This window comes from Pseudoliparis swirei, chromosome 16, assembly GCF_029220125.1.
Source record: "Pseudoliparis swirei isolate HS2019 ecotype Mariana Trench chromosome 16, NWPU_hadal_v1, whole genome shotgun sequence".
Taxonomy (NCBI): Eukaryota; Metazoa; Chordata; class Actinopteri; order Perciformes; family Liparidae; genus Pseudoliparis; species Pseudoliparis swirei.
Window position 1 is genome coordinate 19,404,799 of NC_079403.1, and position 27,681 is coordinate 19,432,479.

The 27,681-nt window shown below is 43.8% G+C and overlaps 1 protein-coding gene across 3 annotated transcripts in view; it reads right to left on the minus strand.

Annotated features, from left to right (window-relative positions):
* Positions 1-3,334: 3,334 nt before the first annotated feature.
* The window catches only part of wdr26a (WD repeat domain 26a), a 29,668-nt gene continuing 5,321 nt past the window's right edge, over positions 3,335-27,681 (minus strand). For all 3 annotated transcript variants that reach the window (XM_056434443.1, XM_056434444.1, XM_056434445.1), the window contains exons 3-14: positions 27,442-27,498; positions 20,683-20,819; positions 18,766-18,863; positions 13,196-13,352; positions 12,931-13,069; positions 12,690-12,830; positions 11,961-12,080; positions 10,752-10,897; positions 7,744-7,822; positions 7,469-7,598; positions 6,785-6,979; positions 3,335-3,691 (exon numbers count right to left, since the gene is read on the minus strand). In XM_056434443.1, coding sequence (XP_056290418.1) covers positions 3,669-3,691; positions 6,785-6,979; positions 7,469-7,598; positions 7,744-7,822; positions 10,752-10,897; positions 11,961-12,080; positions 12,690-12,830; positions 12,931-13,069; positions 13,196-13,352; positions 18,766-18,863; positions 20,683-20,819; positions 27,442-27,498 — 1,422 coding nt within the window. In that variant the 3' untranslated portion in view covers positions 3,335-3,668. The remainder of the gene's footprint in view (positions 3,692-6,784; positions 6,980-7,468; positions 7,599-7,743; positions 7,823-10,751; positions 10,898-11,960; positions 12,081-12,689; positions 12,831-12,930; positions 13,070-13,195; positions 13,353-18,765; positions 18,864-20,682; positions 20,820-27,441; positions 27,499-27,681) is intronic.

The following is a 27,681-nucleotide window of genomic DNA, read 5'->3' on the forward strand; positions in this document are numbered from 1 at the left end:
CAGCCTGTAACATGGACCAATATAACATTTAATGCTAATCCTCTATCAAATGTCGCTTTTCATTATATATATATTATAAGTGAATATTTCCGTCAACCTAGTCGAGCCAAATCATTAATTCTGTAATTTCAGTCAAACTCATTCCACATAAGATGTAATCTTGTCATTATCTGATAAAAAGCCATTTGACTGAAGAGAGGTGGAAGGTGAGAGAAATAAAGAAAGATTATAGGAAAGCTTTTATTTTTCAAAAGGACATTTTAGTCTTTCTTTTTCAGTATTATGCTTAGTGTCTCTGTCAAGAAAAAAAGGGTTTGACGAACATGTTTTGTCATATTTATAAACATAGTAATACTGTACTAAGAATAGATAGCGTGAAGAACATTTCAAAGTACATTACATTTTAAAACCCTGAATGCTTTATTTAAAATATACACAACACTTCCCTGACAGACAATACACAACACTACAATAACTTTTGTAATAACACAATGGTCAAATGGTTTCTGGTAGAAACTGCCTGCAAGCAAACACAGTTTCTACTTTGGCTTCTTACGAGAACAGAAAAGAAGACAAGCCTGAAATACTTGGAATAATAAACAAAGGAAGTTGCAAAAGCAGAAACTAGAACACCACATTGGTGATAGAATTAAGTGTGTGTGACATCCATTGTGCACCACTAGCTGTTGTGTGGTGGAAGTGGTGATGGCGTCTGAGCAGACAAACGGGGTTCCCACAGTCCTGAACGTCCTGCGGTTATTGTCCAGGCCTGAAAATGTTTTCGAGTTAGTTTTTCTGTCGAAACGATTTTGAAACTAAAATGTAAGTTTAGCTGCACTGTGGTTTTTGAAATTCAAAACAATGTATCTGTGTACGTAGGTGTAAATGTACACTTGCTGCTTTATATTACAACAGTATACAACAGTAGTGCAGTGAAGACTATTTGTGGTACCTTCTGGAATCTCACAGAAAAAAACTTGCATGTGAACCCGTGAAAACACGTCATTCTGTTTGCCATTTCTACACAGCCTCATAATACATGCCATTACAAATAAATATACAGCACGTACAGAATATTATATGAGGCAAATTGTTCTTTTGACACTATAAAAGTAAAACTGTCGAAGTTCATGTTACAATTGTGTACAAATGTGTTACACATCGATTGTTACATACACTCCATCATTGTGTTACTGCGTCAGCTCACTAATGTCCTGCACTTACAGTTATGGCTGCAATTATATATTTCTTTATTTCTATCATGAACAAATCTCATGCACAGACCTTCTCCTGTGAAAAATAAAAATACAGTACGAACAAGTATTGTGTGTATCACAGCTTGATAGATCTTCTTCCTCTGTGCCATGAAGCTCCATTGTTGTCCACAAACTATTCAAACACACAAGTTATACTGTTGGCCGACATGTTCTTTCATCACCATGAGCACATACACTGAAGTTATACTTCCCACACACCGTCCTGCTGCACAAATACTCACTACAATAGCACCACATTTTGATAAATTCTCCGATCAAATTAGTCAATAGCCAAAAAAAGTTTCTTCCTGTCCGAGTAATGTTTGTTACAAACCACAGTAACCAGCTGCTTTAGGAAAAGACTAAAGCTCTTTTTTTTTTAAACGGCTGAAAGATGTACATCTTCAGTAGTAACCAATGGGCTTGCAGCTGAGTGCCACAGACAGGGTAGAGATATCAAAAAGTTCTGACAAACAGACACATTGTTGGTTCTGGTCTTTTCATTGGATTTGTTGGCAATATGAAACATGACAATAACACCAGCCAAAGCTTACAGTTGAGCCGGGATTTTGGTGGCTCTACTGGGTACAGTAAAACATCAGGGAGTCTCTTTCCAAGTACATAAAAAACTAATAAGTTAAAAACAGTAATATGTTAGACTTAAAACATGTTACAACTAAACCAAACCAAGTGAAATTAATACAAAGACTGTTGTTGGTATGCAGGGAAAGATTGCAACAGGCTGCAATTCGAAAAGTAGTGAAGAGAGCGAAGATGTCCCAGCAACATAAAGAGCAAATCCACGGCAATGGTTTAAAGGAAATTACACAGATAATCCATATGCAGAGGTACGGATTTAACAGATAATCCTTCGAACTCCATAGGTTTCCACACATCAGCTGTATACTCTCAGAAGACATCAATGTATTCTATATCAGGACATACTGCGAGTGTGAGAAATTCTGTGCAACATGCTCATCATGTATTATTCCTTCTCAAGTAAGAAGCAGCAAAGCTGGAGGAAATTTGTTTTAATTAAAATGTACTCTGCATGAAAGATAACGGATATATTTTTTCAATTTAAAGATACTCTTCAAGTGGGTGCACCGATCAAGTGGCCCTCTAGTTCAAATCTCTTAGAAAGGTTCAGGAGGTGAAATAGGACAAATGTTGAAGCTTCTTCAGGACTGAATAAAAATAACAACACACAACCTCCACAAGGCGCTGCTACGTCACAGCCTAGTACAAGTCAGTCACTCATGAACAGTGGTCCCCAAACTACGGCCCGCCTCCCCATGTGGACCGACCCCCTGAACAATACCAGAGACGCGTTCCGATTTATTATTTTTTTCACCTGGCCCGCTGCCGTTGAGATTGCAGTGAGACGCGGAGAAAATGTGGAGTGGTGCTCTTTGCAATAGAACATCTTTGATGTGACGTGTCGCGTCTCGGCCAATCAGCGTTCAGATGTCCACAGCGTTTGGGAAGTTAGGTTAGCTTGGATGTTAGTCCGCTACATCTGCTGCCGTCACGCTGCACGGTGTAGCAATACTAACAAAGTACCCGTACGTTAAAAACGATGTGATTTAGCATATTTTTAGTATCGATACTTCATTAAAAGAGCGATCAGAGCGCACGCGCTGCTTCGCTCCGTTAAATGCTGTCTGCACGTGCATGCACTCACAGCGAGTGGCGCACGCATCCAGGATTTTTCCTGGGTCAAAATGAGTCTTCGGTGCACCGTCTACTCGTGCAAGTCGGGCTGTTGAGTGAGTGATCAGCAGCTGGCCGCTCGGTCCATTCGCGCACCTCACAGTTGCGTATTGATCAGACAAGAAGACACGCTTATCTACTCCAGTGTTATCCCTACTATTATAACAGGGTGAAATCTCCACCCCCCACTCTGTAATTCCCCCCCCCCATATTTTTAGTATCGATACTACATTAAAAGAGCGATCAGAGCGCACGCGCTGCTCCGTTAAATGCTGTCTGCACGCGAGCGTGAGTGATGCGCGCGCACCACTGAGCCGTGATGCGCGCGCATAGGTGAGCACACTCACTTCTCACTAGCACCCCCGGCTGGCCCTCCAGCAGACGAGGCAAACGTTATGTGGCCCTCACAGGAAAAAGTTTGGGGACCCCTGCTCATGAATATACACAGTTGTTGATAATAAATAGGAGGATGTGGGTGGTCCTAGATGGTACTGAGGAGGAGGGTCAGATACTGGAGGTCATGGAGCCCAGCTTCATCCGGCCAGCTCTGCTCTCAATAATGTGACTGGGTTGACATCTCTCTGTTGTGACATCCTGACATGCAGCCGCACTGGCCCTGTCTCCAGGAAGCTGCTGTCCAGTGATCAAAGCTGTTTCTGCTTCATCCATGTGTCTAAGTCTTTACGCTCCTCAGGATCATCAGCTGTCCATGCTGCAACATTCTGACACCAGAAAAAAGACAGAGAGGCTACTGTAGTTGTGCCATCATCATAAACATTGATGAAAATACAATGTGTGCACTAAGCTGCTTAGAACAGGCCAGTTGTGCAAAGCGTGTTCAGTCTACTCAGAGAGACTGTAGTATCCTGTAAGTTTTCAATGGCATACTTTTACTCTACTGTATATTTTAAATTGTCATCTCAGCATTTGCTTTACAATGAAATCCATTCATTAAAGAAAGTATGTCACAAGCACAACGCAATTAGAGGGCTTCAAAACGTTTCACTAACCTAAAAAGGCTGAAGAAACTCATGACAAGAAAGTATTTTTCTGATCTGAAGTGAGAAGTAAACGTTGTTAGCCACAGCACAAACCCTCAACATATCACTGAACCTTTTGTTTATTAATGCAACGACCGTTGTGCTTTTATTTCTAATAAGGTTTGTTCTGAACTAAATTACTTGACCTGCCCAGAGTCTACCTTACTTTTGCTATAGCACATCCTGCACCCTGGTGGAAACATTTAAATATGTCACTGCTAAGCAGCTAACATATGATGACTAATGATATTCCTGGATATTCATTCAACGCAAGGGATTTTTCAGTCAACCTGTCCATTTAGTCAAGGCATAATCATTCATGCTTCTGGCCATAGTTCAACCACTTCTCAAGAGCCATCTGTTTTGACATAATAACAAATAACTTCTGCCTAATATCTATTCCTTCTTGGCTAAATGAACAGCAACAGGCTCTTCGATCAATTCCAGTTGGGCTTTAAGGCAAGTCAGAGACTGTGGCCAAACATTTGTTTAATTGCTGTTAATACAGTTGAACGCTTCATTTAAAATCTAAAATACCTAAATTCAGTGGTTAATTTCAATATGGATAACAAATTACATGTGTTCAGAGCTGCCAACTTTTCAAAAAACCTTGGAGTGAGATTTTGTCGGGGGTGACCAAAATGTTGCCGCGCACGCAGCCACACACGTTGGTGGCTCAAATCTCAGGAAATTTGAATTAATTTGGCGTTGTACCCATGTTGTACCCTGCATTCTGGCCTGGCAAAGGTCTTTTACGAGACATCTTTGCTACCTTAAAGAATTAAAATGTTTTTTAATAACTCTACTCTCATTTACAAAAACATGCCTAATTCTATTGCACAAATGTCCTGTCTTTATGTTAAATTCTTTATAATACATCTTACTTGTTCAAAGTGCTGTTTTGAAATTTTTTGAGAGGGTCCTTTTCCTAGGCCTGCAAATAAAGAGATAAATGCTATGTGGGCAGCCTTAACAAACAATGCTCTGATGTTTTAAGCATGCAGTATACCAAGAGGTTAACAAGGTGCTCTCCTGCTGCTTGTTATGACAGCTGAGTTGTTTACATCACCACACAAAAACAACCAATTATTTCAAGATTTAAAGTTTAAGAGAGTGATAACTTAATTGAACCACATGTCATTAACAGGGCTCTTAACCCTTGTGTTGCCTTAGGGTCATTTTGACCCGATTCAATGTTTAATGTCGGTGTTCTTTCGGGAGTCAACAAACAAACATAAAGTACCTCACACTTAAACTTGGAAAACAATATTAATTCTAATAATTTTCTGGAGATTTTAATAGCTGGGGTCATATTGACCTCAAGGGTAAAATATGTTAGTAAATATAAAGGTAACAGGAGGGTGAAACATTGAATCGGGTCAAATTGACCCGAAGGCAACACAAGGGTTAAGTTTTGAAGACAGGCAAGAGTGACATATCTATCCAGGATGCTTTATTTTCATTGGTTGCTGGAATAAATCTTACCCAGATACAACAGATACGTTCTTTTCTGATTGGCTATTGTGTAGCCCATTTCTTTTTTTAAATTGGCTGATAAGAGGAGCCACTTATCAGCCAATCAAAAAAAAGAAATGGGCTACACAATAGCCAATCAGAAAAAAAACGTATCTATTGTATCTGGGTAAGATTTAATCCAGCAACCAATGAAAATAAAGCATCCTGGATAGAGATGTCACTCTTGCCCGTCTTCAAAACTTAAGAGCCCTGTTAATGACATGTGGTTCAATTAAGTTCTCAGTCTCTTAAACTTTAAATCTTGAAATAATTCGTTGTGTTTTTGCGTGTGATTTTGTGTGGTGATGTAAACTCAGCTGTCATAACAAGCAGCAGGAGAGCACCTTGTTAACCTCTTGGTATACTGCATGCTCAAAACATCATAGCATTGTTTGTTAAGGCTACCCACATAGCATTTATCACTTTATTTGCAGGCCTAGGAAAAGGACCCTCTCAACAATTTTCCAAACAGCACTTTGAACAAGTAAAATGTATTATAAAGAATTTAACATAAAGACAGGACATTTGTGTAATAGAATTAGTCATGTTTTTGTAAATGAGAGTAGTTATTAAAAAACATTTTAATTCCTTAAGGTAGCAAAGATGCCTCGTAAAAGACCTTTGCCAGGCCAGAATGCAGGGTACAACATAGGTACAACGCCACATTAATTCAAAGTTCCTGATATTTGAGCCACCAACGTGTGTGGCTGCGTGCGCGGCAAAATTTTGGTCACCCCCGACAAAATCTCACTCCAAGGTTTTTTGAAAAGTTGGCAGCTCTGCATGGTGTTAACCCCTACGGACGATTATGACCTGCTATCCCCATAACAGCTTTAGATCCTCCAGTAGGGGTCTGTTAAAAGGTCTGGCTAAAAGCCAGAGGAGACCAGGTGTTTGGGGCCAGGATGCCTTGACTCTGGTGATCAGGCAGGCCCGCTCTCTTTCTTATTATTTGTATTCATAATTATTTTTTTGTTTCTTTAGGATTCTTACTCAAAGACTTCATCCAAGCCATGAAGAGTTAATTTTACTAAATTTCAAATCAAGATTACACATTAATTTATTTCATCAACATTCAGAATGTGAAATATCATTGTGTTGAGGAGGACTGCTAATATTAATGTGAAACAAAATATAGGAAGAAACTGAGGATTCTAGTCCTACTCATGCAAACCGTTGAGGAGTCTCATGAAAGCATTGACTGACAGATAATTCAACTTTTTCCCCTTTGAGTAGACATACTAGCTTTCATGTTCATACCATTGAGCCCCTCTGCATCCTGGACATCCAGAAAGGGGGCAGGTCCCCAGATACGAACGGTGCCGTCATCGGAGGCGCTGGCCAGCAGTCCCGGCAGGACGGGGTTCCAGCTCACACAGTTGACTGTGCGAGTATGACCAGTCAACTCTGCGATGGGCAACTCACTGCGCCGGTGCCAGATGTAAACTTTGTGGTCTGAAAGGAGACAGGACACTTTGTCAGCTGCTACCAGTTTATTGCTGTTGACTTAAATGGCAACTTCACCAATTTTAGGCTTCCTAAAAAAGATGTACTCTTCAGGATGGAATTCTGCATAGGTGAACGTATACAGGGGCTGCTCCGTGACGAATGTGCGACAGTTTGTTTGATACTTTTTTACCTTTTACTTTTACTTTCAAATTGCTTGATGTGCATGACCTTTTGTTGAACTAGGGTCGAGAAAATACAGGGAGCGGTGGATTCCCTTTTAATTATGACTTGTTTGCGTATAGATGTTTTATTTTGGTCATAATTCCACCCTGTCTGTGACTGTCGAGGAGCTTCATCAAGTCAGAGAAAATAACCCTGATGACATTATCATAGTGAAGCTCTTTTAATTTGGACAATTTCGTTTTATTGTATGTCTGTCTCAGTTCACAACAAAGCGCTGCGAGCTGAACTTTCTATGAAACATTAGTGTCTTGCCTTCACTGCCACTAGCAATGAAGTCTTCATTGTACCCTCCGAGGCAAGAATGGATGGTGTAGAAGCCCTGGGTCACCCCTTGGTACTTCCTTACCAGCACCCGGTCCTGCAGGTCCCATAGGTGCACTCCCTACACATAAAAAAGCAAATATGGAAAGACACATCTCAAAACCAAGATTGGATTGAAATCATAATGTCGGAAGTAGCTGAAGTTCAAATAAAAGGGAAGTACAGTATATTGCGGTGTGAATGTAAGGAAATAACAAGCTGCTCACCTGAGTTGCAACATTGAGCAGAGCTAACCTTCCATTTTTGGAAACAGTGAAAGACATGATGGGGTGGTCCTCCTGCACTCTGGAATGATACAACACGTGTGTTGGAACCACATCGCCCACAGACAGAGAATACTGCTTTCAGACAGCCGGAAAAAGATGTGGGTCACAAAAAAAATGCTAATTGCTTGCACAACCGCTAAGTTCCAATGCATATAACTGTTTGTAACCCTGACTCTCTTTAGCTGGTGCCCTTGTCCATTCCTTGGCTATGGTATGTTAGGCCAGGTTGTTCTATGACAATGGTTTTATTCAATCAAGTTGTTAAGTTTGATGCTGTTTGCAAAAAACATAATAGTCTTTTTACTGTGTAATTCTGTGAAAGTAAAATGACTCCAAATGAGACACTATAAGAACCAGAAAGGACATTAATTTTGCTTTGAGGAAGAACAAAGAAACCGTGTCAAAACAGAGAGAATAAATAAATAAATACACGGCGATCAAAACATAACCTTCCGCATTTTCAATGCGAAGGTAATAAATGGAGAGGATTAAAGGCATAAACTGCAAAACGGACCGCGCAAACATCAGACGGGGTTTGATGAGATTTGGTTACAAGCAGAAACGGCAAGCCTTCAGGAAGACCCAGGACAGGTAGAACAAAGATGAGAAACTCGACTTTAAGGTAAACAGCAGACTGCTCAAAGAAGAAATAAGGTCATTTACAGGGGGATTTTTTTGTGTTCCGTTATCAGTTTATAGCGCTATATCTTCAAAGCAAGATTAAAGAAGTTGTGGTTGATTATCTTTATAGAGCTTCTTATAATGTACATGAGGGGCTCAATCCAATTAAAAGTTGGAGGATCATACAAAAGAAACCAGCTTCCACCTTCAGTCCAGGAGGCAGACCCAGTCACCTCATTTAAGAGTAGACTTAAGACTTTCCTCTTGGATAGTGCTTATAGTTAGGGCTGAATCAATTCAATTCAGTTTATTTTGTATAGCCCAATATCACAAGTTACACATTTGCCTCAGAGGGACAGATACAATAGATGTCATGTGTACAGAAGGAATATATTGTAACTTTGTAATGATTCCTTCTGTACACATGACATCTATTGCATGTGTACAAAAGCCTTGATTGGTGATGCTCCATCATATCTTAAGTACCTTGTAGTACCATATTGCCCCACTAGAGAGCTGCGCTCACTAAATGCGGGGCTACTTGTGGTTCCTAAAGTCTGAAAAAGTAGGATGGAAGCCAGAGCATTCAGTTATCAAGCTCCTCTTTTATGGAACCAGCTTTCACCTTCAGTCCGGGAGGTAGACACAGTCACCTCATTTAAGAGTCGACTTAAGACTTTCCTCTTTGACAGAGCTTATAGTTAGGGCTGAATCAGGTTTGCCCCGGTCCATCCCCTAGATATGATGCTATAGGCTTATAGGCTGCTGGGGGACATTTTAGGATACACTGAGCACCGCTCTCCTCTTCTTTCTCTACTTATGGATGAATTTTCATCTCTCCATTGCACATTATTAACTCTCTCCGGAGTCCTTGTGACTTCACATCTCATAGGGTCCATTGGACCTGGCAGGGTCTGACGCCATGGCGCTGCTGATGCTCCGCCCACTCCTCCGCCCACTCCTCTATATCTCCATCTGCCTGCCTGTATCGTGGTCCATGACTACAACCAACTATTCATACACTCTGTCATACTCACTGAATGTGTTGTTACTCAGTAATGATTCCTTCTGTACACATGATATCTATTGCATCTGTCCATGCAGGAGAGGGATTCTCCTCTGTTGCTCTCCTGAAGTTTTCTTCCCTTTTTTTCCTGTGAAAGGTTTTTTTCTATTTCTTGGGAGATTTTCCTGATCCGTTGTGAGGTTCTGGGACAGGGCTGTCATATGTGTACAGATTGTAAAGCCCTCTGAGGCAAATTTGTAATTTTTGATAATGGGCTATATAAAATAAACTGAATTGAATTGAATTGAAAGTTTCGTCAGCTGTGGCTGTCGCAGCGCTGCAGTAGGCCTAGATTACTTAATCTCAATGGATAACTGCTTTGGGCAGATTTCATCCTGACATTTCAAATGAGGTATATCTGTGTGAACACTTTAAAATAGGCAGGCCCCGTCCACTCAGACTGCAGCTGCTGCAGACTCAGACCGAGACAAAGCAACTGCAGATATGCAACCACACAATGGCCAAAGCGTGTGAGCCCAAAGTACATGCATTCTAATCAGTCTGTTGTGCCTGCCCTGTAATGTGTAATGTAAATGTGTGACAGTGCAGGAATAATCAACAGCATTTAAACTACAGATATTGAAATATTTATTATTTTTTAATGACAATATAATATTATTTTAGTGTTTTAACTAGTATAGTAAGACCACTGTTGAATGTTAACATTTTTAAAATAAATGGGAATACACGTTATTAATTTATATTATTAGTAATTGTGTTTTCCCTACTGTACCAAAAACATAGTTAACATTAAACCCTGAACTCTACCTATAACCAAATCTCATTAAAGAGTAAGCGGCTTCAACTAGTGGCGCAACCAAATACTACAGAAAATCTACACAACACTTTCTGCAACAGTAACACCAGACCACCCTCAGCTTTGGCAATATCGATTGATATATTTTGAATCGTTTAATTTGAATTCCAACTGATTCATTATTGACATCTCTAGCAGGAACCAAGTTATTTTTTCATTCCAGTTTTGTAGAGTTGTGCAATCTGTGCTTGTTCGTTTTCTGGAGCACTCTACACTGTGCCTTTTTCCTACACATATGATATGTGACTATTTTTTCATGTGCAGGCCATGAAAACCAATGTCATGTCTGATTGGCTTTTTGTGTTGATAAGCCCAATAGGTTGACAAGCACTGCTTTATAACTTCATCCCCTTATGGCTTTAGAGGCACATTGTGTGCAGACATCTACAAACAGCAGGAAAAGAGGGTGTGGGGTTCCTCCGCCCAGTCATGGCGGTGACTTACATGTTTCTGTCAGTCAGGTCCTCAAAGTTGTATCCTCGAATGCGTTGGTGGGTGTCGGATGCAAGGACGGTCCGGCCGTCATTCAGACACCACAGGCACTGCACCCGAACTCCTTCCCAGGAGTCCAGCAGGTTTCCATCCATGTCCTGGGAGTCAGGGGGAAGCAGAAGGTATTCAGGAACACCATCAGCATTAGACTGCTACAGGAAAATCCCAGATCATTCAATATTTTTTGTCAACTTTTTTTATTGGAAAACAATTAGTTTATCAGTACTTGAAAAACTAAAAAACTAAAGACATTATCAGGTCTAACACTCAGCTCTGTTAATGATAGTAAATGACAGAGTAGGGAACAGCAGACATACCCACACCCCATCCTGATCCAAACTGAATGAATGGCCATAAAGTAACATTAAGACCAGTTTTTAATAGGATGTCTATTCAAAAGCTTGAGCCATTAGACAAGTTTGAAAGATGCTAAAAATCACAAAAAATGTCAACTCCCAGTGGCTTTTTAGGTCACATGCCTGCCCTCTCTGTTCTGAAAAAACTATTTTGGTTAATAGATAATTGCATACATTTGGCAGTACCTTTACAGATGATAATTATACCTACAATTATCTATCCTTCTGTCACTCGATTGGAATTGCTATTTAAATTAATAATATCTCAGGCTTCAGCCTTTCACAAACCTGCTAAGGATAAGCTCTCTAGGGAAGCTAGACAATGCTCACAATTATTGTCAATTAATCTTGCCAAATCCTCAATTCAAGAAATTCAAAGTAAACAAAAGTGAAACATTTCTCACAAATACAAACATGACATACGATATTTGAAGTAGTGCTGCTCTAAACATGACTTTGCTTGAAGTTACTCTTAGTGGCTTTATACAAAGGGTGTATGATGTATGCATTTTAAGTCAAACTATGTTTTACATACCGGCCCATATGAGACCCACGATCACACTGGTATGCTTACAGTGTTTGATATATCAGAATGTCATTTCAATTACATATCCAATGTTCCTCTTGTGAAGTCACAAGCATAATTTACGATAAGATAAGATGATACCTTATTAGTCCCGCAGCGTGGAAAACATCCTTACAAGGCAAACTGTTGGCCTCTGTACATCCCATCAGTGCATGATATAAATGCCCTGTTGGAGAACTGAAAATTATCTTTGGGCACTGTGCTGTGAAAAATACTCACACACTGGTAGAACTGGCCTCTCTGTCCACCAGTGACAAAGCGTTTACCATCTGGATTCCAGGCGACACTGGTCAGGCTATCCTCATGAGACTGACTCATCTTTGTCCGTAATTCCCCCGTCTACACAACAGAACCAAGGAGAGTGTAAGATGACGGAAAAGATTTGACAACACACACTTGACACCACAACAACACACTGTTTTTGAGCTTTGAAACCACAAGTACTGTTCTTTCCTGTTCACCCATCAGATTTTAATTGAATGGCTTCATTCATTCACAGTTTGTGCCTTTAACATTAAAGTAACTGGATCAGCTTTGGTAAGGGACTGAGCCCAGTTTGTTTAATGCTGCACTACGATGGAGCTTTTATTGGGCCATAATACTTGTAATACACAGAAGACAATACCCAAATGTGAACCATGATCCACAAATATTTCACTATAAACGTGTATTTCATTAATTATGTATTTATAGTTGTGACCAAGCTAGCTCACTTAGATCATGTAGTCATGTAGTGCAGGGAAACTTTTGAAAACTCTGTTAAGAACTACATTTTCCCATTTCTGTTGTCTGGTGTGTTGCTGATTTATGTTCCCCACATACCTGACCAAAGCTGTCATTCAATTAATAATGCAGATTTATTTTTTAGATTTTTCTAAATGTTGATCACAGTTCCGCAGACAGGAGGGAAGCTAATGACCAGCTGACAGGGTGTGAGAGATGTTGTACCTGTACATTCCACAGCCACAGCTCAGAGCAGTCATCAGGACCGCAGGCTATCAGGTAGGCATCATCAGGGCTCCATGCCAGGTAGGAAACACCATACGCATGACCCTCCAGAGTCTTCATCAACTTTAGCTGCTGGGTTTCCTATTGACGAACAGACAAGCCATACAATAATCTGGGTATTTCAAACCTCCCACTCTGCATGCTCTGAAGTAACACTGAAGAAAAGTAAATGATTGATTACCAAGTCCACGTGCCACACAATGACTGTGGTGTCTTTGGATCCGGTTGCCAGTTTGGTGCCATTGTTGGAGAATTTGCAAAACCAGACTTCGTTGCAGTGTTCAGTGAGAATCTGCTGAGTGTAGCAGGGGAACTGCTTCCTAAATATTAGAAACACACAAAGGAAGACTTCAAGCATCATAATGCTCATTAACAGTTCAGTAGGAAATGACAATCAAATATAAAAAAAGGATTTTTCAATCAGCCTGGTATGTGTGGGTAGTTACCGGCTGCAGGCATGGTCCAGCAGCAGAGACACAGAGTCCAGTCCACTGTCCAGCTTGGTGTTGTGGTAGAGGCAGCGCTCCCTCTGCAGCTCAACTGCTTGTTTCAGCAGAATCTGCAGGCGGCGAGGAGGCAGCATCACCGACGGAGGCAGGTATGCTGCATGCACACATACAGCGTTTCTAACTAGTTCTGAACATAAAGTGACCAGCTACAGTAAAAAAAACATCATAGTGTAGAGTTAGGAAACAGCGAGGCAGTAGACGTAGTTGCAGTCGAGGTAGTTTACTCCAACTCCACATAACATGTACAATACTTGTGCATCAAGATAGCAGCGTGACAACAACCCCATTCCGGAAACGGAAGCCCTAGACTAAATAACCCGCCCTCCTTAAAGGCACAGTAGCTCTTAGGTGAATGTCTCTCACCGTCTGTATGTGGGTCACCACACAGGCCCCCCCAGAATTCACCAAACCTAAAGTGCAATAGACAAAAGTCAGTGAACAGAGTCTGACTCAAAAAGGCAAAGTCAACCGAACCAAAAGTGCAATAGACAAAAGTCAGTGAACAGAGTCTGACTCAAAAAGTCAAAGTGGCGGGGGGCGGACCAAACGGCCGCGCTTCGCAGCAGGGAACTCAAGTGGGGCCGGGGCAGGGACAGAGGTCGGGGCTGAAACAGGGGGGCGCCCCCGGTGTGGGGGCAGGGCCAACTGGACGGGCTCATCAATGTCTAAATGAGCAGGCTTGAGACGGTCGATAGCGACTCTCTCTGGCCTGCCCCCCATGTCCACAACAAAGTTCTTAGCGCCCGCTTCCAGGACACGGAAGGGGCCGTCGTAGGGGGGCTGCAGCGGAGACCGATGGCTGTCATGTCGAATGAAGACATACCTCGCCGCTGGCAGGTCCCTGGGGACATAGGACTGGGGGAGGCAGTGGCGAGTCGTCGGGACCGGAACGAAGGCATCGGCGACGCCCCGGGACACAGTCCGGTGAGAGGAGGCGGACCAGGGAGCAGTCGCGTCCGGCAGAAACTCCCCCGGGACCCGCAGGGGCTGGCCGTATACCAGCTCGGCGGACGAGGCCTGGAGGTCTTCCTTGGGGGCAGAGCGGAGACCGAGCATGACCCACGGGAGGCGGTCAATCCAGTCGGCGCCCGTAAGGCTGGCACGCAGAGCGGCCTTCATGTCACGATGGAACCTCTCACAAAGTCCATTAGCCTGCGGATTGTACGCCGTAGTACGGTGAATCTTCACCCCCAGGTGCTCAGCAACTGTAGTCCAGAGCTCCGAGGTGAACTGGGGGCCCCGGTCGCTCGTGATGTCACCCGGCGTGCCAAAGTGGGCCACCCAGCCCCCGATGAATGCCCGGGCGACCTCCGCTGCTGTAGTGGAGGACAGGGGGACAGCTTCCGGCCACCTGGTGGTCCTGTCCACCATGGTGAGAAGGTAAGTATATCCGCGAGAGGGGGGCAGGGGGCCCACCAGGTCCACATTTACGTGGTCGAAGCGCCTCTCCAGCACCACAAACGGTGCCAAAGGGGCCTTTGTATGGCGGTGCACCTTAGCGCTGGCACGCAACGCAAGAGCCAGCCCAGGCTCTAACGTCCTTCTGGAGACCAGGCCAAACAAACCTGACGCCCACCAGCTTAGTCGAGGCCTTCACACCAGGGTGGGAAAGGCCGTGGATGGTGTCGAAAACCCGCCGCCGCCAGGCAGCAGGCACCAGCGGGCGCGGTTGACCGGTAGAGGTGTCGCAGAGGAGGGTGGCGTCGGCTGTGTCGAACACCACGTCCTCCAGCCGTAGTGCAGTAGGAGCCGACCGGAAGGCTTGAATGTCTGAGTCCGTGGCTTGGTCCGCCGCCATAGCGGCGTAGTCGAGCCCCAAGTGGACGGACCCGACGACCACCCGAGAGAGGCAGTCGGCGACAAAGTTGTCCTTGCCCGACACGTGCTGGATGTCCGTGGTGAACTCGGAAATCGCCGAGAGCTGACGCTGCTGACGCCCCGACCACGGTTCCGCGGTCTTGGCCATGGAGAACGTCAGCGGCTTGTGATCCACGAACGCAGTGAAACGCCTGCCCTCCAACAAGAACCTAAAGTGTCTGGTGGCAAGGAAAAGTCCCAGCAGTTCCCTGTCAAAGGTGCTGTATTTGCGCTCGTTTTCACGGAGCTGTTTGCTGAAGAACGCCAGCGGCTGCCAGGCACCCCCCACCCACTGCTCGCACACCGCCCCCACCGCGTAGTCAGAGGCGTCCGTGGTGAGGGCGATGGGGGCAGCGGAGACGGTGCGCCAGCAGAGCAGCATCGCCAGCGGCCTTGGCCCCAGTGAAGGCTGTGTCCATCTCCGAGGACCAGTCCAACCCATCCTTGGGCAGCTTTCCCCGCAGGGCCTCGTACATAGGGCGCATGAGGTGGGCAGCATGGGCAAGGAAACGGGCGTAAGAGTTCACTCTGCCCAGAAACTCCTGTAGAGACTGTACGGTGCGGGGGCGAGGGAAACCTGCGACGGCCTCCACCCTGGCGGGAAGGGGGACGGCTCCCAGCGGAGTGATGTGGTGTCCGAGGAAGGTGATGGACGACAGGCCAAACTGGCACTTAGCTGGGTTGACGATGAGGCCATGTCCACTGAGGCGCTCGAACAGCTGCTGGAGGTGAGTCATGTGATCCTCCATGGATGCACTGGCCACTAGAATGTCGTCTAAATAAACAAACAAAAAAGGCATGTCTCGAAGAACGGAGTCCATCAGGCGCTGAAACGTCTGCGCCGCCCCTTTGAGGCCAAACGGCATACGTAAAAACTCAAAAAGTCCAAAGGGCGTGATGACGGCCGTCTTTGGGACATCCTGTGGGTGGACTGGCACCTGGTGGTATCCCCGCACCAGGTCCACCTTGGAGAAGACGACGGCCCCTGCCAGGTGGGCAGAGAAGTCCTGTATGTGCGGGACGGGGTACCGGTCAGCAGCAGTGGCATTGTTAAGGCGACGGAAATCGCCGCACGGGCGCCAACCCCCGTCGGCCTTAGTAACCATGTGTAGGGGGGACGCCCATGGACTGTTTGATCGGCGCACAATGCCGAGGCGCTCCATGGTCGAGAACTCCCCCCTGGCGATCGCAAGCTTGGCTGAGTCAAGGCGGCGGGCCCGGGCGTAAACAGGGGAACCCAAGGTGGTGAAATGGTGGTACACGCCAATCTTAGCCACTGCAGGCGAGCGTGGCTGTGGTGAGGTCGGGGAACTGGGCGAGTAGGCGCTGATACGGGTCCCCGGTGGCCAGCGTGTTTGACAGGCAGAGCGCCCCAGCCCCCAGCGTGCAGGGTGCGAGGCAAAAGAAAGGGCATCAATCAGGTGGCAGTTCCTTACGTCCACCAGCAGGCTGAAAGCACAGAGGAAATCTGCGCCCAGGAGAGGCGTGGATACCGCAGCCACAACAAAGTCCCAGCCGAAACGGCGCCCGCCAAAACACACCTCCACTTGCCTGGTGCCGTAGGTACGTATGGGCGTGCCGTTAGCAGCGTCCATCTGGGGCCCGTGTCCACCGGCCATGGTGTCCACGGGTTGAGCTGGCAGGATGCTGCGTTGTGCGCCCGAGTCGACCAGCAGCCGCCGGCCAGACAAGGAGTCAGCGATGAATAACAGCTTGCAGTCACGGCCGGCGCCCATAGCCGCTAACGAGCGCCGGCCCTGGCGTTTCCCTGTGGCTTGAAACTGCATGGCTTACGGCACTGCTTGGCCTTGGCCCCAAACCTGGCATTGTAGTAACAGAGCCCGTCGTCGGGTTGGCGGCGGGCCGTCACCGCAGCCGCAGTGTCTGTATAGTCCTCCATGGGCGGGGGCGGGGTGCCCTGGTGGGGCAGCAGGGCATGGACAAACTGCTGCCGGTTGGCCAGGAAAACCCTGTCTGCTTCAGCAGCCAGAGCGCGATAGTCCTTGGACGAGGCGAGGGGGGAACTGGCCAGTGCCGTGCGTACAGGCACTGGGAGCTGCCTCAGGAAAATGTGCGTAGAAAGGAAAGAGGGATCAGCCGATCCTAGCACGGCTAGCATTTTTTCCATCATCTCCGACGGCCTGCTGTCGCCGAGGCCGTTGAGGTTCAGACAGTTCGAAAAGTTTCAGAAGGAATGTCTTTAGTGCTTCGTACTTGCCGGCAGCCGGTGGAGCTTCCAGCAGCATCATCGCTCGTGCTGTCGTCGAAGCATCCAAAGCGGCCACAACGTGGAAGTACTTCGTGACATCCTGCTTTATTCCTCTGAGCTGGAATTGGGCTTCTATGTGCTGAAACCACGGCCGTGGGTTATGCTGCCAAAAGTCTGGCAACTTGACGGTAGCGGCGTAGACGTTAGCCATGTCGTTAGCCCCGGCGTTCGGTACGGGCGGTGCGGCGGGAACGTTAACCACGGCGACGTCGTTTTCGTTGTCGGACATGTCGTATTCACTCACGGGGTCACCAGTGTAGAGTTAGGAAACAGCGAGGCAGTAGACGTAGTTGCAGTCGAGGTAGTTTACTCCAACTCCACATAACATGTACAATCAGAGCTGCCAACTTTTCAAAAAACCTTGGAGTGATTTTTCGGTCTTTTACGAGACATCTTTGCTACCGTAAAGAATTAAAATGTTTGAAAATTTTGAGAGGTCTTTTTTTCCTAGCAGTAAATAAGTGATAAATGCAAATGTGCAGCAGCCGTAACAAACAATGCTGATGTGTTGAGCATGCAGTATACCAAGAGGTAGGTGCTCTCCTCTGCTGCTTATTACAGCAGCTGTTACATCATCACCGCACAAAACACGCACAAACACACACACTTTTTTTTTTAAGATGTATAAAGTTTAAGAGAGTATTAATTAATTGAACCATTAAATTAACAGGGTAAGTTTGAAGATGGATGGAGTGACTGTACAATACTTGTGCATCAAGATAGCAGCGTGACAACAACCCCATTCCGGAAACGGAAGCCCTAGACTAAATAACCCGCCCTCCTTAAAGGCACAGGAGCTCTTAGGTGAATGTCTCTCACCGTCTGTATGTGGGTCACCACAATAGTATATAATCAACCAGGAGGATTGAACACATTGAGCAGCTTTAATACTTATTTAAGCTGGGCGCAGGTGAACATGAATGGGGGTCACTCAGAAACGATTGGATGGCTGTTTATTTATACTTAGTAGTATGTTTCTGTTCTCCTCTGGACACATCTTCATCCTACAACTTCTCGTAACACCATAACTCTGTGTGCGTCACAGAGATGTTTACGTGCATTTCTGGAGAAGCACAATTTCAACCAAGCCGTCAAAACTGACAACATGTGTGCACATCTGCAAAGAATAATTACTGTTCTGCAGAAATATATATTTTCCCTTATGTTTCATACAACCCAGTAAAGGAAAACTATTTAATGTGTTTTAAATGACCAGATGATGTTTATACATGGTGCTGAATGTTCTTATTTGCACAGTTTGAGATAAAAGCCTTGTAGAGAGCAGTTGCTGAATTTCAAAATAGACAGGACACATACTACAGATGGAAACTAACCACTGCTGTACATGGAAATGAAAAAAAATAAGTCTGACTTCACTTACTCTGCAGCTTATCCAGCAGCTTAGTTCGGGATGCCGTGCCTTTGCCTTCCCACTCTGCTTTGGCTCGCAGGTCCTCTGCATGACTGCACATCAGGTACCTTCACAATAACGATTAGGAGAACAATAAAGCCATCCATGTCTCTAAAAATATATATATATATATATATATATTTGGTCTAGCATGGAGAGTAGCTCATTGTTAGGTTGTTTTCCATTGTATGATCTTCACTGCATTAGAGTGAGCACAACCTGCCAAAGGTACACCGAATATTAGACATGAAGCCCAACTGACTTTGGGTCTTGTAGATCAGTTTAGTTCCAAGTTCCATATCTCAGCACCGAGTCATGTTTTTAGTATTTACCACATGCTATTTTCTGTGGGCATTCATGGACCCCAAAGGATACCGTCTATATTTCCATTGATTATGGTGAACTAGAAATGTCCTCAAGCTCCCCCCCCTCAAGGTCACATTGTCAACTAAGGCTGACATCCTCTGGTCTGTTGAACAATTGATTGGACGATATGACGCCTGACCAAATTTGTATTGATTGGACTATCGCTAGTGTGACTTAGACATAAGTTACATGAGTAAAAAAGTGCTTCTTTATCCATTATCTAGCTCCTCTTTTATGGAACCAGTTTCCACCATCAGTCCAGGAGGCAGACACAGTCACCTCATTTAAGAGTAGACTTAAGACTTTCCTCTTCGATAGCGCTTCTAGTTAGGGCTGAATCGTGTTTGCCCTGGTCCAGCCCCTGGATATGCTGCTATAGGTTTATAAGCTGCTGGGGACATTTTAGGATACACTGAGCACCTATCTCCTCTTTACTTATGGATACATTTTCATCTCTCCATTGCACATTATTAACTCTGCTTTCTCTCCGGAGTCCTGGTGACTTCACGTTTCATAGGGTCTATTGGACCTGGCTGGGTCTGATGCCATGGCGCTGCTGATGCCCCACCCACTCCTCCTCTCTACCTCCATCTGCCTGATGGATCACGGAGGTCTGGATCGTGGAATATGCCTACTACCAACTACGCCATGGTCCTGTTGATGCTCTGCCCACTCCTCTCTACCCCCATCTGCCTGATGGATCATGGAGGTCTGGATCGTGGTCCATGCCTACTTCCAACTATTCATACACTCTGTCATATTCATTGAATGTGTTTTAACTCTAATCTGTCCTTCTGTACACATGGCATCTATTACACCTGTCCATCCTGGAGAGGGATCCTCCTCTGTTGCTCTCCTGAAGGTTTCTTCCCTTTTTTTCCCCATGAAGGGTTGTTTGGGAGTTTTTTCTGATCCGATGTGAGGTTCTGGAACAGGGATGTCTATATTTACAGATTGTAAAGCACTCTGAGTCAAATTTGGAATTTGTGAGAATGGGCTATACACAATAAACTGAATTGAATTGAATTATACTCAGGGGCGGGAGGGACATGTGTGTGAGATAGTGTGTTCATATTTTAACAAATAGTTTTGCTGCTGTTGGGAACAATGTGTCTCTTTATTTTGACTACTGCGGACAGGGGAGAGAGAGCACATGGACTGTAGCTGCTCTCAGTGCGAGGAACTCTGAGAACCACTGAGGAGTGATATTGATATGTTGATGGAAAGGATGAACCCTGTCTGTGTGGATTGGGTTCTAGTGTTTTCGTGTTCTGTGACATTTTAGAGGATTCTACATCATTTCAATCATGGGATTGTCACAAAGGTTGTTAACAGCTTCAGCACTCTATCAACCACAGCTCTGAGGGATTTGAAACATATTACTGCAACATGGATAAAGCCACATTTTAACATGAAGACAATGAGCAACATTTCACATTGTAATTGTTGTTATATTCTCTTTGTAAATGAGAACTCCGCTTCCATTCACATTCCAGAGTATGTGTCTGCTGGTGAACTGACCCGCTCAGAATGTGGATACGCTCAGCGTTGTACTTCAGAGGGGTGAGCTCCGCTCTGAGGACCTGCAGGGCCTCCAGGACCTTTCCATCCTCCAAATACTCCAGATACTTCTGTTGCAGCAGCAGGAACTTCATCCGCTGTACAAGAAGACAAGGCCCAAATAACAAAGAATTAGTCATCCAGACTGTGTGTTCTGTAATATTTACTCTCATGACATCGAGGCCTGAATATTTAGCTATTTGGATGTTGGTGCATTGGATAGGTCTTGCTTTCAATTAGATTTTTGGTTTTAGATATTAGTTTTTTTTTTCTCTGAACAAATACAAACGTGCATTAAAAACATCAAACATTTTGGAAATGTTTTTAATCAAATAAAAAGAGTAGCAACATACCTAAATCCCTTTTTTCTGCTGAAAATAAATGTATAAGAGCATTTAGTAGTGTTGTTGTATGATTCATGTCTAAATCTTAATATTTTAGTGCAAAGTATTTGAAATATTTTTTTTTGTTACACATATCGTAGTGCTCACTGCTCGAGTGAGGGAGCCCTTTGTTCCTCCCTGACTGTTAACCTGGCAGACTGTCCAGCAAAACCAGATCCTTCTTGAAACAAAAACCCTGCCTCTTGTACCATGCATGCTTTGGGAGTGTGACTTCCTTTCTATGACATCACCATTAATATCTATACAACCAATGTGTTTCTGATTACATTAGTTACTATCATTCATAAGTAAAAGTGACCATCAGAGAAGATTGTCTCTTTCTGTATACTTATTCTAAATGATATGTTAAGCTAAATCAGATGAAATCATGCAGGTTCAGAAGAAACTCCTTTAGGTTTGGGTCTTGCTGCTCTGTCCATTATAATTACCTTCGCATTGAAAATGCGGAAGGTAATGTTTTGATCGCCGTGTATTTGTATGCTTGCGTGCGTGCGTGCATGCGTGTTATTCGCATAAGTCAAAAAGTATTAAACCGAATCGCATGAAATTTGGTGGGATGATTGGTTATTATCCGGGGACCATTTGATTAGATTTTGGGATCGATCGGGTCAAAGGTCAAGGTCATAAAAAGGTCAAAATCTTCTTGAATCGCATGAAATTTGGTGGGATGATTGGTTATTATCCGGGGACCATTTGATTATATTTTGGGATTGATCGGGTCAAAGGTCAAGGTCAAGGTAATAAAAAGGTCAACATCTTCTTGAATCGCATGCAATTTGATGGGATGATTGGTTATTATCCGGGGACCATTTGATTAGATTTTGGGATTGATCGGGTCAAAGGTCAAGGTCATGAAAAGGTCAAAATCTTCTTTTTACCATAGCACGGTCAATTTTTATGTTCATAATTCAATGCCCAATCTTGTGATATGCGAAGGTATGCGCTCTACCGAGTGCCCATTCTAGTTATTGAGGCATTAATGTGTTCACCACTTTAATGTTGCAGTTGGTAAAGATGGTGCTAATTTTAATAACATATACTTAAAAATAGGCTGTACACTACTTAATAATACATCATATTTTATGAATGTATTCATATTTTGCATGCATTTATAATGCGTAGAGACATCGGGTTCACAGCGTCACATTTCCAGTCTTCTGCCCTTGTACACCCATTCATGAACTGATGGCAGGTGTCATTAGAACTCTAACCAATTATTCATACACATTTACACACTGCAGGAATCGCTTACGGTAGCAATTTGGGTTTACATGTTGTGGCCAAGCTGAAGGTGTGGGCAACAGAAAGTACTGTGAGTTTGCGAATGGCAGAGTGTCTTTGTGGGCTGTGCTTGTGGATGTCAGTGGTGTGTTCTTCAAAGCTCAGCTATTGTCCATGATGAGTCCAAGATATTTTAAGCGCTCAACCCTCTCCACAATTGGATGACTAATGCAGGCGAGGTTGTGGGCTGTGCTTTGGGTGCTGTAAGAGTCTTCATTACATTTAACTGCTGGTTATTGTTCTTGCACCATTGTGTAAAGTCCTAATGGCCAAAAACTAAATTATTGTCATTAAGGAGTGCAAGTATGGCAGTTTCATCAGAGTATTTAAAGCATGAGGTGATAGTTAAAGGACTGACAGTCATTGCTGTAAAGTATAAACAGGTAGGGGCTTAAGACAACTTAGTGGGGCTATGGTGCTGGTGATGATGGTTGAGGATGTTACAGTGCCCACACTCACTTTTCTTTGGGGATGAAAAGTGGAGGGACGTTAAGGTGGTGGAGTTTCCTGATCGTCTGTGGCGCTCAAGCCACACAATTGTGGTTTGACAATTGGAAGGTTGATGGTATTTGTAGGCTTTGCACTAGTACAGCTGCCAGCACATAACCTCCCTGAAGGGAGCAGGGGCGCAGATGGCTAGCATTTCCAGGAGTTTTGTTATGGCTCAGCCGAGACTTGTGTCCTTTTTTGTTTTTTCCCTGTCTCTTGTGTCCCGTTTGTTCGCTGTTACGCGTATGTGTGTGTGTGTGTGTGTGTGTCATGAGCGTGGCTTCCGGCACCTGGCCTCATCTCCACACCTGCATGTCATCTCCAGCACCTGTCTTCAATCAAATCATCAATTCCTTCCTGTTAAAACAACCCGGCATCCCTCTAAGCAGTTACCAGATAATTTCACCGTTTCCAGTGGTATTTAGACTCTCGGCCTCTCTAGTGTTTAGATTGCTCTCTTGTTGTGCTTTTTGATTTCCTAATAACTTCTGTTCCTTGTGTCCAGAATTTCCATGCCTGCATGCCACCTCATCATTCTGCATTCCCCTCCTGTTCTACCATCTCATCAGTGTAAATAAACCCATCACTTTCACCCAACCTTGTTGTCCCCCCATCTGTGCTTGGGTCTGGACAAAACCGAACCCTCAAAAGTTCCTCACATTTCCTCTGAGCAGTTGATGGTGTCAAATGATGTGTGAAAGGTGTTTAGGTCTTTAGAAAATGAGGCGTGGTCACTTATTCAAGATAACTAGGGATTGGGTCACATCCAGCGGCTGATCTCAGCTGGATGTTTTACTTTGTATTGGAGTTTGATCTTGATTATGTCATTCTTTACAAAACGGCTCATGATTTTGAACAAAACTTTTTTTATTTGATTTTTTTAAACTAAAAAATATGTAGGGTGATCCAGGTCAATAGATAGCTTAATGTAGTCTATGATAATGGACATCCTTTTCATCGAAGTTGCAATCGAAAATGTCCTAGTCCATGCAGATTAGTGAACCCTGTAGTACAATGGGGTCTTCCGGCTGACACTGTTGTTCTAGGAATCTAGTTGTTTCAATACTTGGTGATTTACCTTTTTATTTTTTTATTTACTAAATCCAAAGTAAACTTTTTTTTCGTAGACTAAGTAACAATAGCAATTGTTAGACTATGAAGTGCTGATTGGTAAAGATCAACAGATCATTGGTTGCATGCCCTGACAATTTCATCAATGTCATTTTGTAATTCTTCTTGAAAAAGAGAGGCAACATGGGATCAAGTGATATGACTGCTTTATTTCTTTTGGAATGCATCAAACTAAGCAAGTGCCATATTTAAGTAACATTCAACATGTAATAACATATTTCACCAGTTGGGAACAAAAGAAGATCCAATAGATGATTGCAGAAGGGTACTTAACAGCTCCAGTTTCCTCACCTGTACAAATCCAAAGTACACCTTCTGCCATTTATTGGCTCATCTTCTGAAAAATAAGCACTTGAATGAACATTTTCCATGCGAACAATTAAGAACACTTTTTATGCCAAGACAATTGTCATTGATATTTAATTTTCTTCTTTAAGAAGTATGTTCACATTCTCAATATATCACACGTGCTGCTTGTACAGCAAGATGTTGTGTGAAGAGCTTGGACCATTGTTGTTAACGATACTCATATTTTTGTGATGAATTTTGCTTGTGGAGATGAGTCTCTTTTTCCACAACATCAGGGAACTAAAGAAGTCTATGGAAAAATATATCCTTGAGTGCCTAGCGACTGGTGTAATAAGACCCTCCTCATCTCTAGTTGGTGCCGGGTTCTTCTTCATAGGCCCCTGCATCGATTACCGTGGCCTAAATGATATTACTATTAAAAACAAATACCCTCTCATTGACCCCACTTTTGAGCTTCTCCTCAAAGCCACTGTTTTCTCCAAATTGGACCTCCGCAACGCCTACCACCTCATTACGATCGGGGAAGGAGATGAATGGAAAACAGCTTTCAACACCACCCTGGGCCATCATACCCTTTGGCCTCACCAACGCCCCTGCAGTTTTCCAAACCTTAGTTACCGTTGTCCTCTGTGACACGTTCAATCGTTTCATTTTTGTGTATTTGGATGATATTCTCATCTTCTCCCGGAATATAGAAGAACACACGCAACATGTCAGGCTTGTGCTGCGCTAGCTGCTGGGGAATAAACTTTAGGAGAAAGCGGAGGAATGTGCATTCCGTGTGACCAGTCATATTCCTTGCTTTCATCATCCAGCAGGGGCAGGTGAAGGCTACAGCAAAAGTTTAAGCAGTGGTCGAGTGGCCTACACCCACCATTTGCAAACAACTACAGTGGTTCCTAGGTGTTGCCAATTTTTAAAGACAGTTCATCAGAAATTACAGCAAAGTAAAAGCCCCCTTCACTCAACTCGCCTATACTGCCATCCCCTTTTCATGGACTCCAGAGACAGACTCCACTTTTGCCTCCCTTAACAAACTACCCCTACTTCCACCCATCGCAGCTTCAATCACCCAGGACCTGGGCTCATCTGAACATCTGCACAAAATCTACTCATCAAAACTATCCAGTCAAATACCCTGGCTTCCTTCTCCCTAGTGATAGATTTTTTCGTCAGCTCAGTGGTAGTCTGACTCTCGGCCACTCTGAGTCCGGTTATGACAAAGAGCACTTTTTGTTATTTCTATTTCTTGAGTTTATGACTAACCCCTTTTACCTGCGTTCACCTGCTATCATTCAATAAAAATCCCTTCCCTGCCGTCTGTGTCTGCACTTGAGTCCTGCCTAAACCCATCATAACAAAGAAAGGGGTTTGAAGGGTCATGATCCCCTCTTTTCTCTTTCCTCTTTTCCTACGACAAATTTCTGGATGATTTGATAAAGCAAAGCATGGAAGACCGGAGTTACCGGGACAAGGAGTTACTCGGAGTAGGTGATCCATTGATGCGTTACGAAACTCAGGTAGCAACACACAACTATCACTGATGATGATCTATCGTGTAATGATCCCCTTTTACAATTTAATAGTGACAGACAATACTAGACAAATATAACACAGAAGGTGGCAGAGAGGTGGAGGAGGCAGAGGGGCAGACCGGCGTACAGACAGCATCGACACAGCAGAGCATGTGCCAACATTAGCCTTTGCATTGGTAATGACCTGAAGTACATTTTTATCTTGCTCTGTACATTCTATTATTCAAACCGCTTATCCCATTTAGTCGCGGGGCACTGGAGCCAATCCCAGCTGACATTGGGCGAAGGCAGGGTTCACCCTGGACAGGTCGGCAGTTTTTTGGGGGACTCATATCGAGACAGACAGACATTCCCACTCACGTTCACATCTACGGGCAAGCAAGTTAGCAGCATGTCTTTGGACTGTGTGATAACACGGAAAGAGCCCATTAAACCTATTCATGCCCATCAGGACAATCTACTCAATCATACCCATTCACACAGCCGACAGGAGCAATTTGGGGTTTTGCCAGAGGACACAACATGGACTACTGGAGCCGGGAATCAACCTGCCAATCCTCTAATTGAAGGATGACCCGCTCCAATCCAGATCCAGTCTGCCCTACTAGTGTATGAAGTCTCCGAGGTGATTTTGGGATGAAAATCGTTGATCCAACACCGAATCAGACAAGTCAAGTTCTTCTCGCTCTCTTTTCCTCATCTCTCCTTACATACATTATCTTCCCTTTTTTCCCTGTAAAAGTTTTTGTATTTATTTTTGGGGAATTTTTCCTGATCCGATGTGAGGTCCCTGGGACAGGGATGTCATATGTGTACAGATTGTAAAGCCCTCTGAGGCAAATTTGTAATTTGTGATATTGAGCTATATAAAATTAACTGAATTGAATTGAATAACCCCATCACCTCCAGCTGCATGAACAGCACCGACTAATGGGCGACATCTGCAATCAGATCTGTAAATATGTGGAAACATGATGATAGACATAATTTAATATCATACTCATCTAAAACATTTACACATGCATAAGTATGTTTAAAGCTGTTTTTACATAATTGTTTACATCACACAATTTCACTCTTACAAAATTTTTATTTTATAATGTATTGTCTCTCATTTTGACCACACTGGAACTCCATATAACTGGACATTCTTCTTCACAATACATCTGCACAAGATCTGGATGGTACCATATGTTAACCTAACACCAATGCTGTTGAGACTCATACTTGGATGGTATATGGACCTTACGCTTTTCTAGTTTTCCAACCACTCAAAGCGCTTTAACACTACATTAAATTATTCACCCCTTCACACAATGATTCACCTGCACATCAGCAGTAGCTAACATTCACACACCGTAGGCACAGCTACAGGAGCAATTTTGATGATAATTTCCCTTTTTTATAATGTGGTAGCGACAAATGTTTGAACGCAAGTGCTAAATACTGGTGGTTCCTTTTTATTTTGTCCCTATTTTTAGAGCTGCACATAAAAGTGTTGATTTGTTGAATACGGTATAGAGACAAAGCTGTATGTCAGTGGTCTGAGAATTGTTGAGCTTGCCACTTACCACGATAGCACTCGGAGAATGCATCAAGGCCTTTAGCTCATTCAGATCACTCTCAGCCTGAATAAAGAGAGGGAAAAGCATGATAGATAGATAGATAGATATATACTTTATTAATCCCCAAGGGGAAATTTGTCATCACAGTTGCAGCACCAATAAACTAAACACACGAGAATAAAATATAAAATATAAAAAACAGGGATGAAAGATAAAAATGTATACAAGTAAAATATAAAATACAAA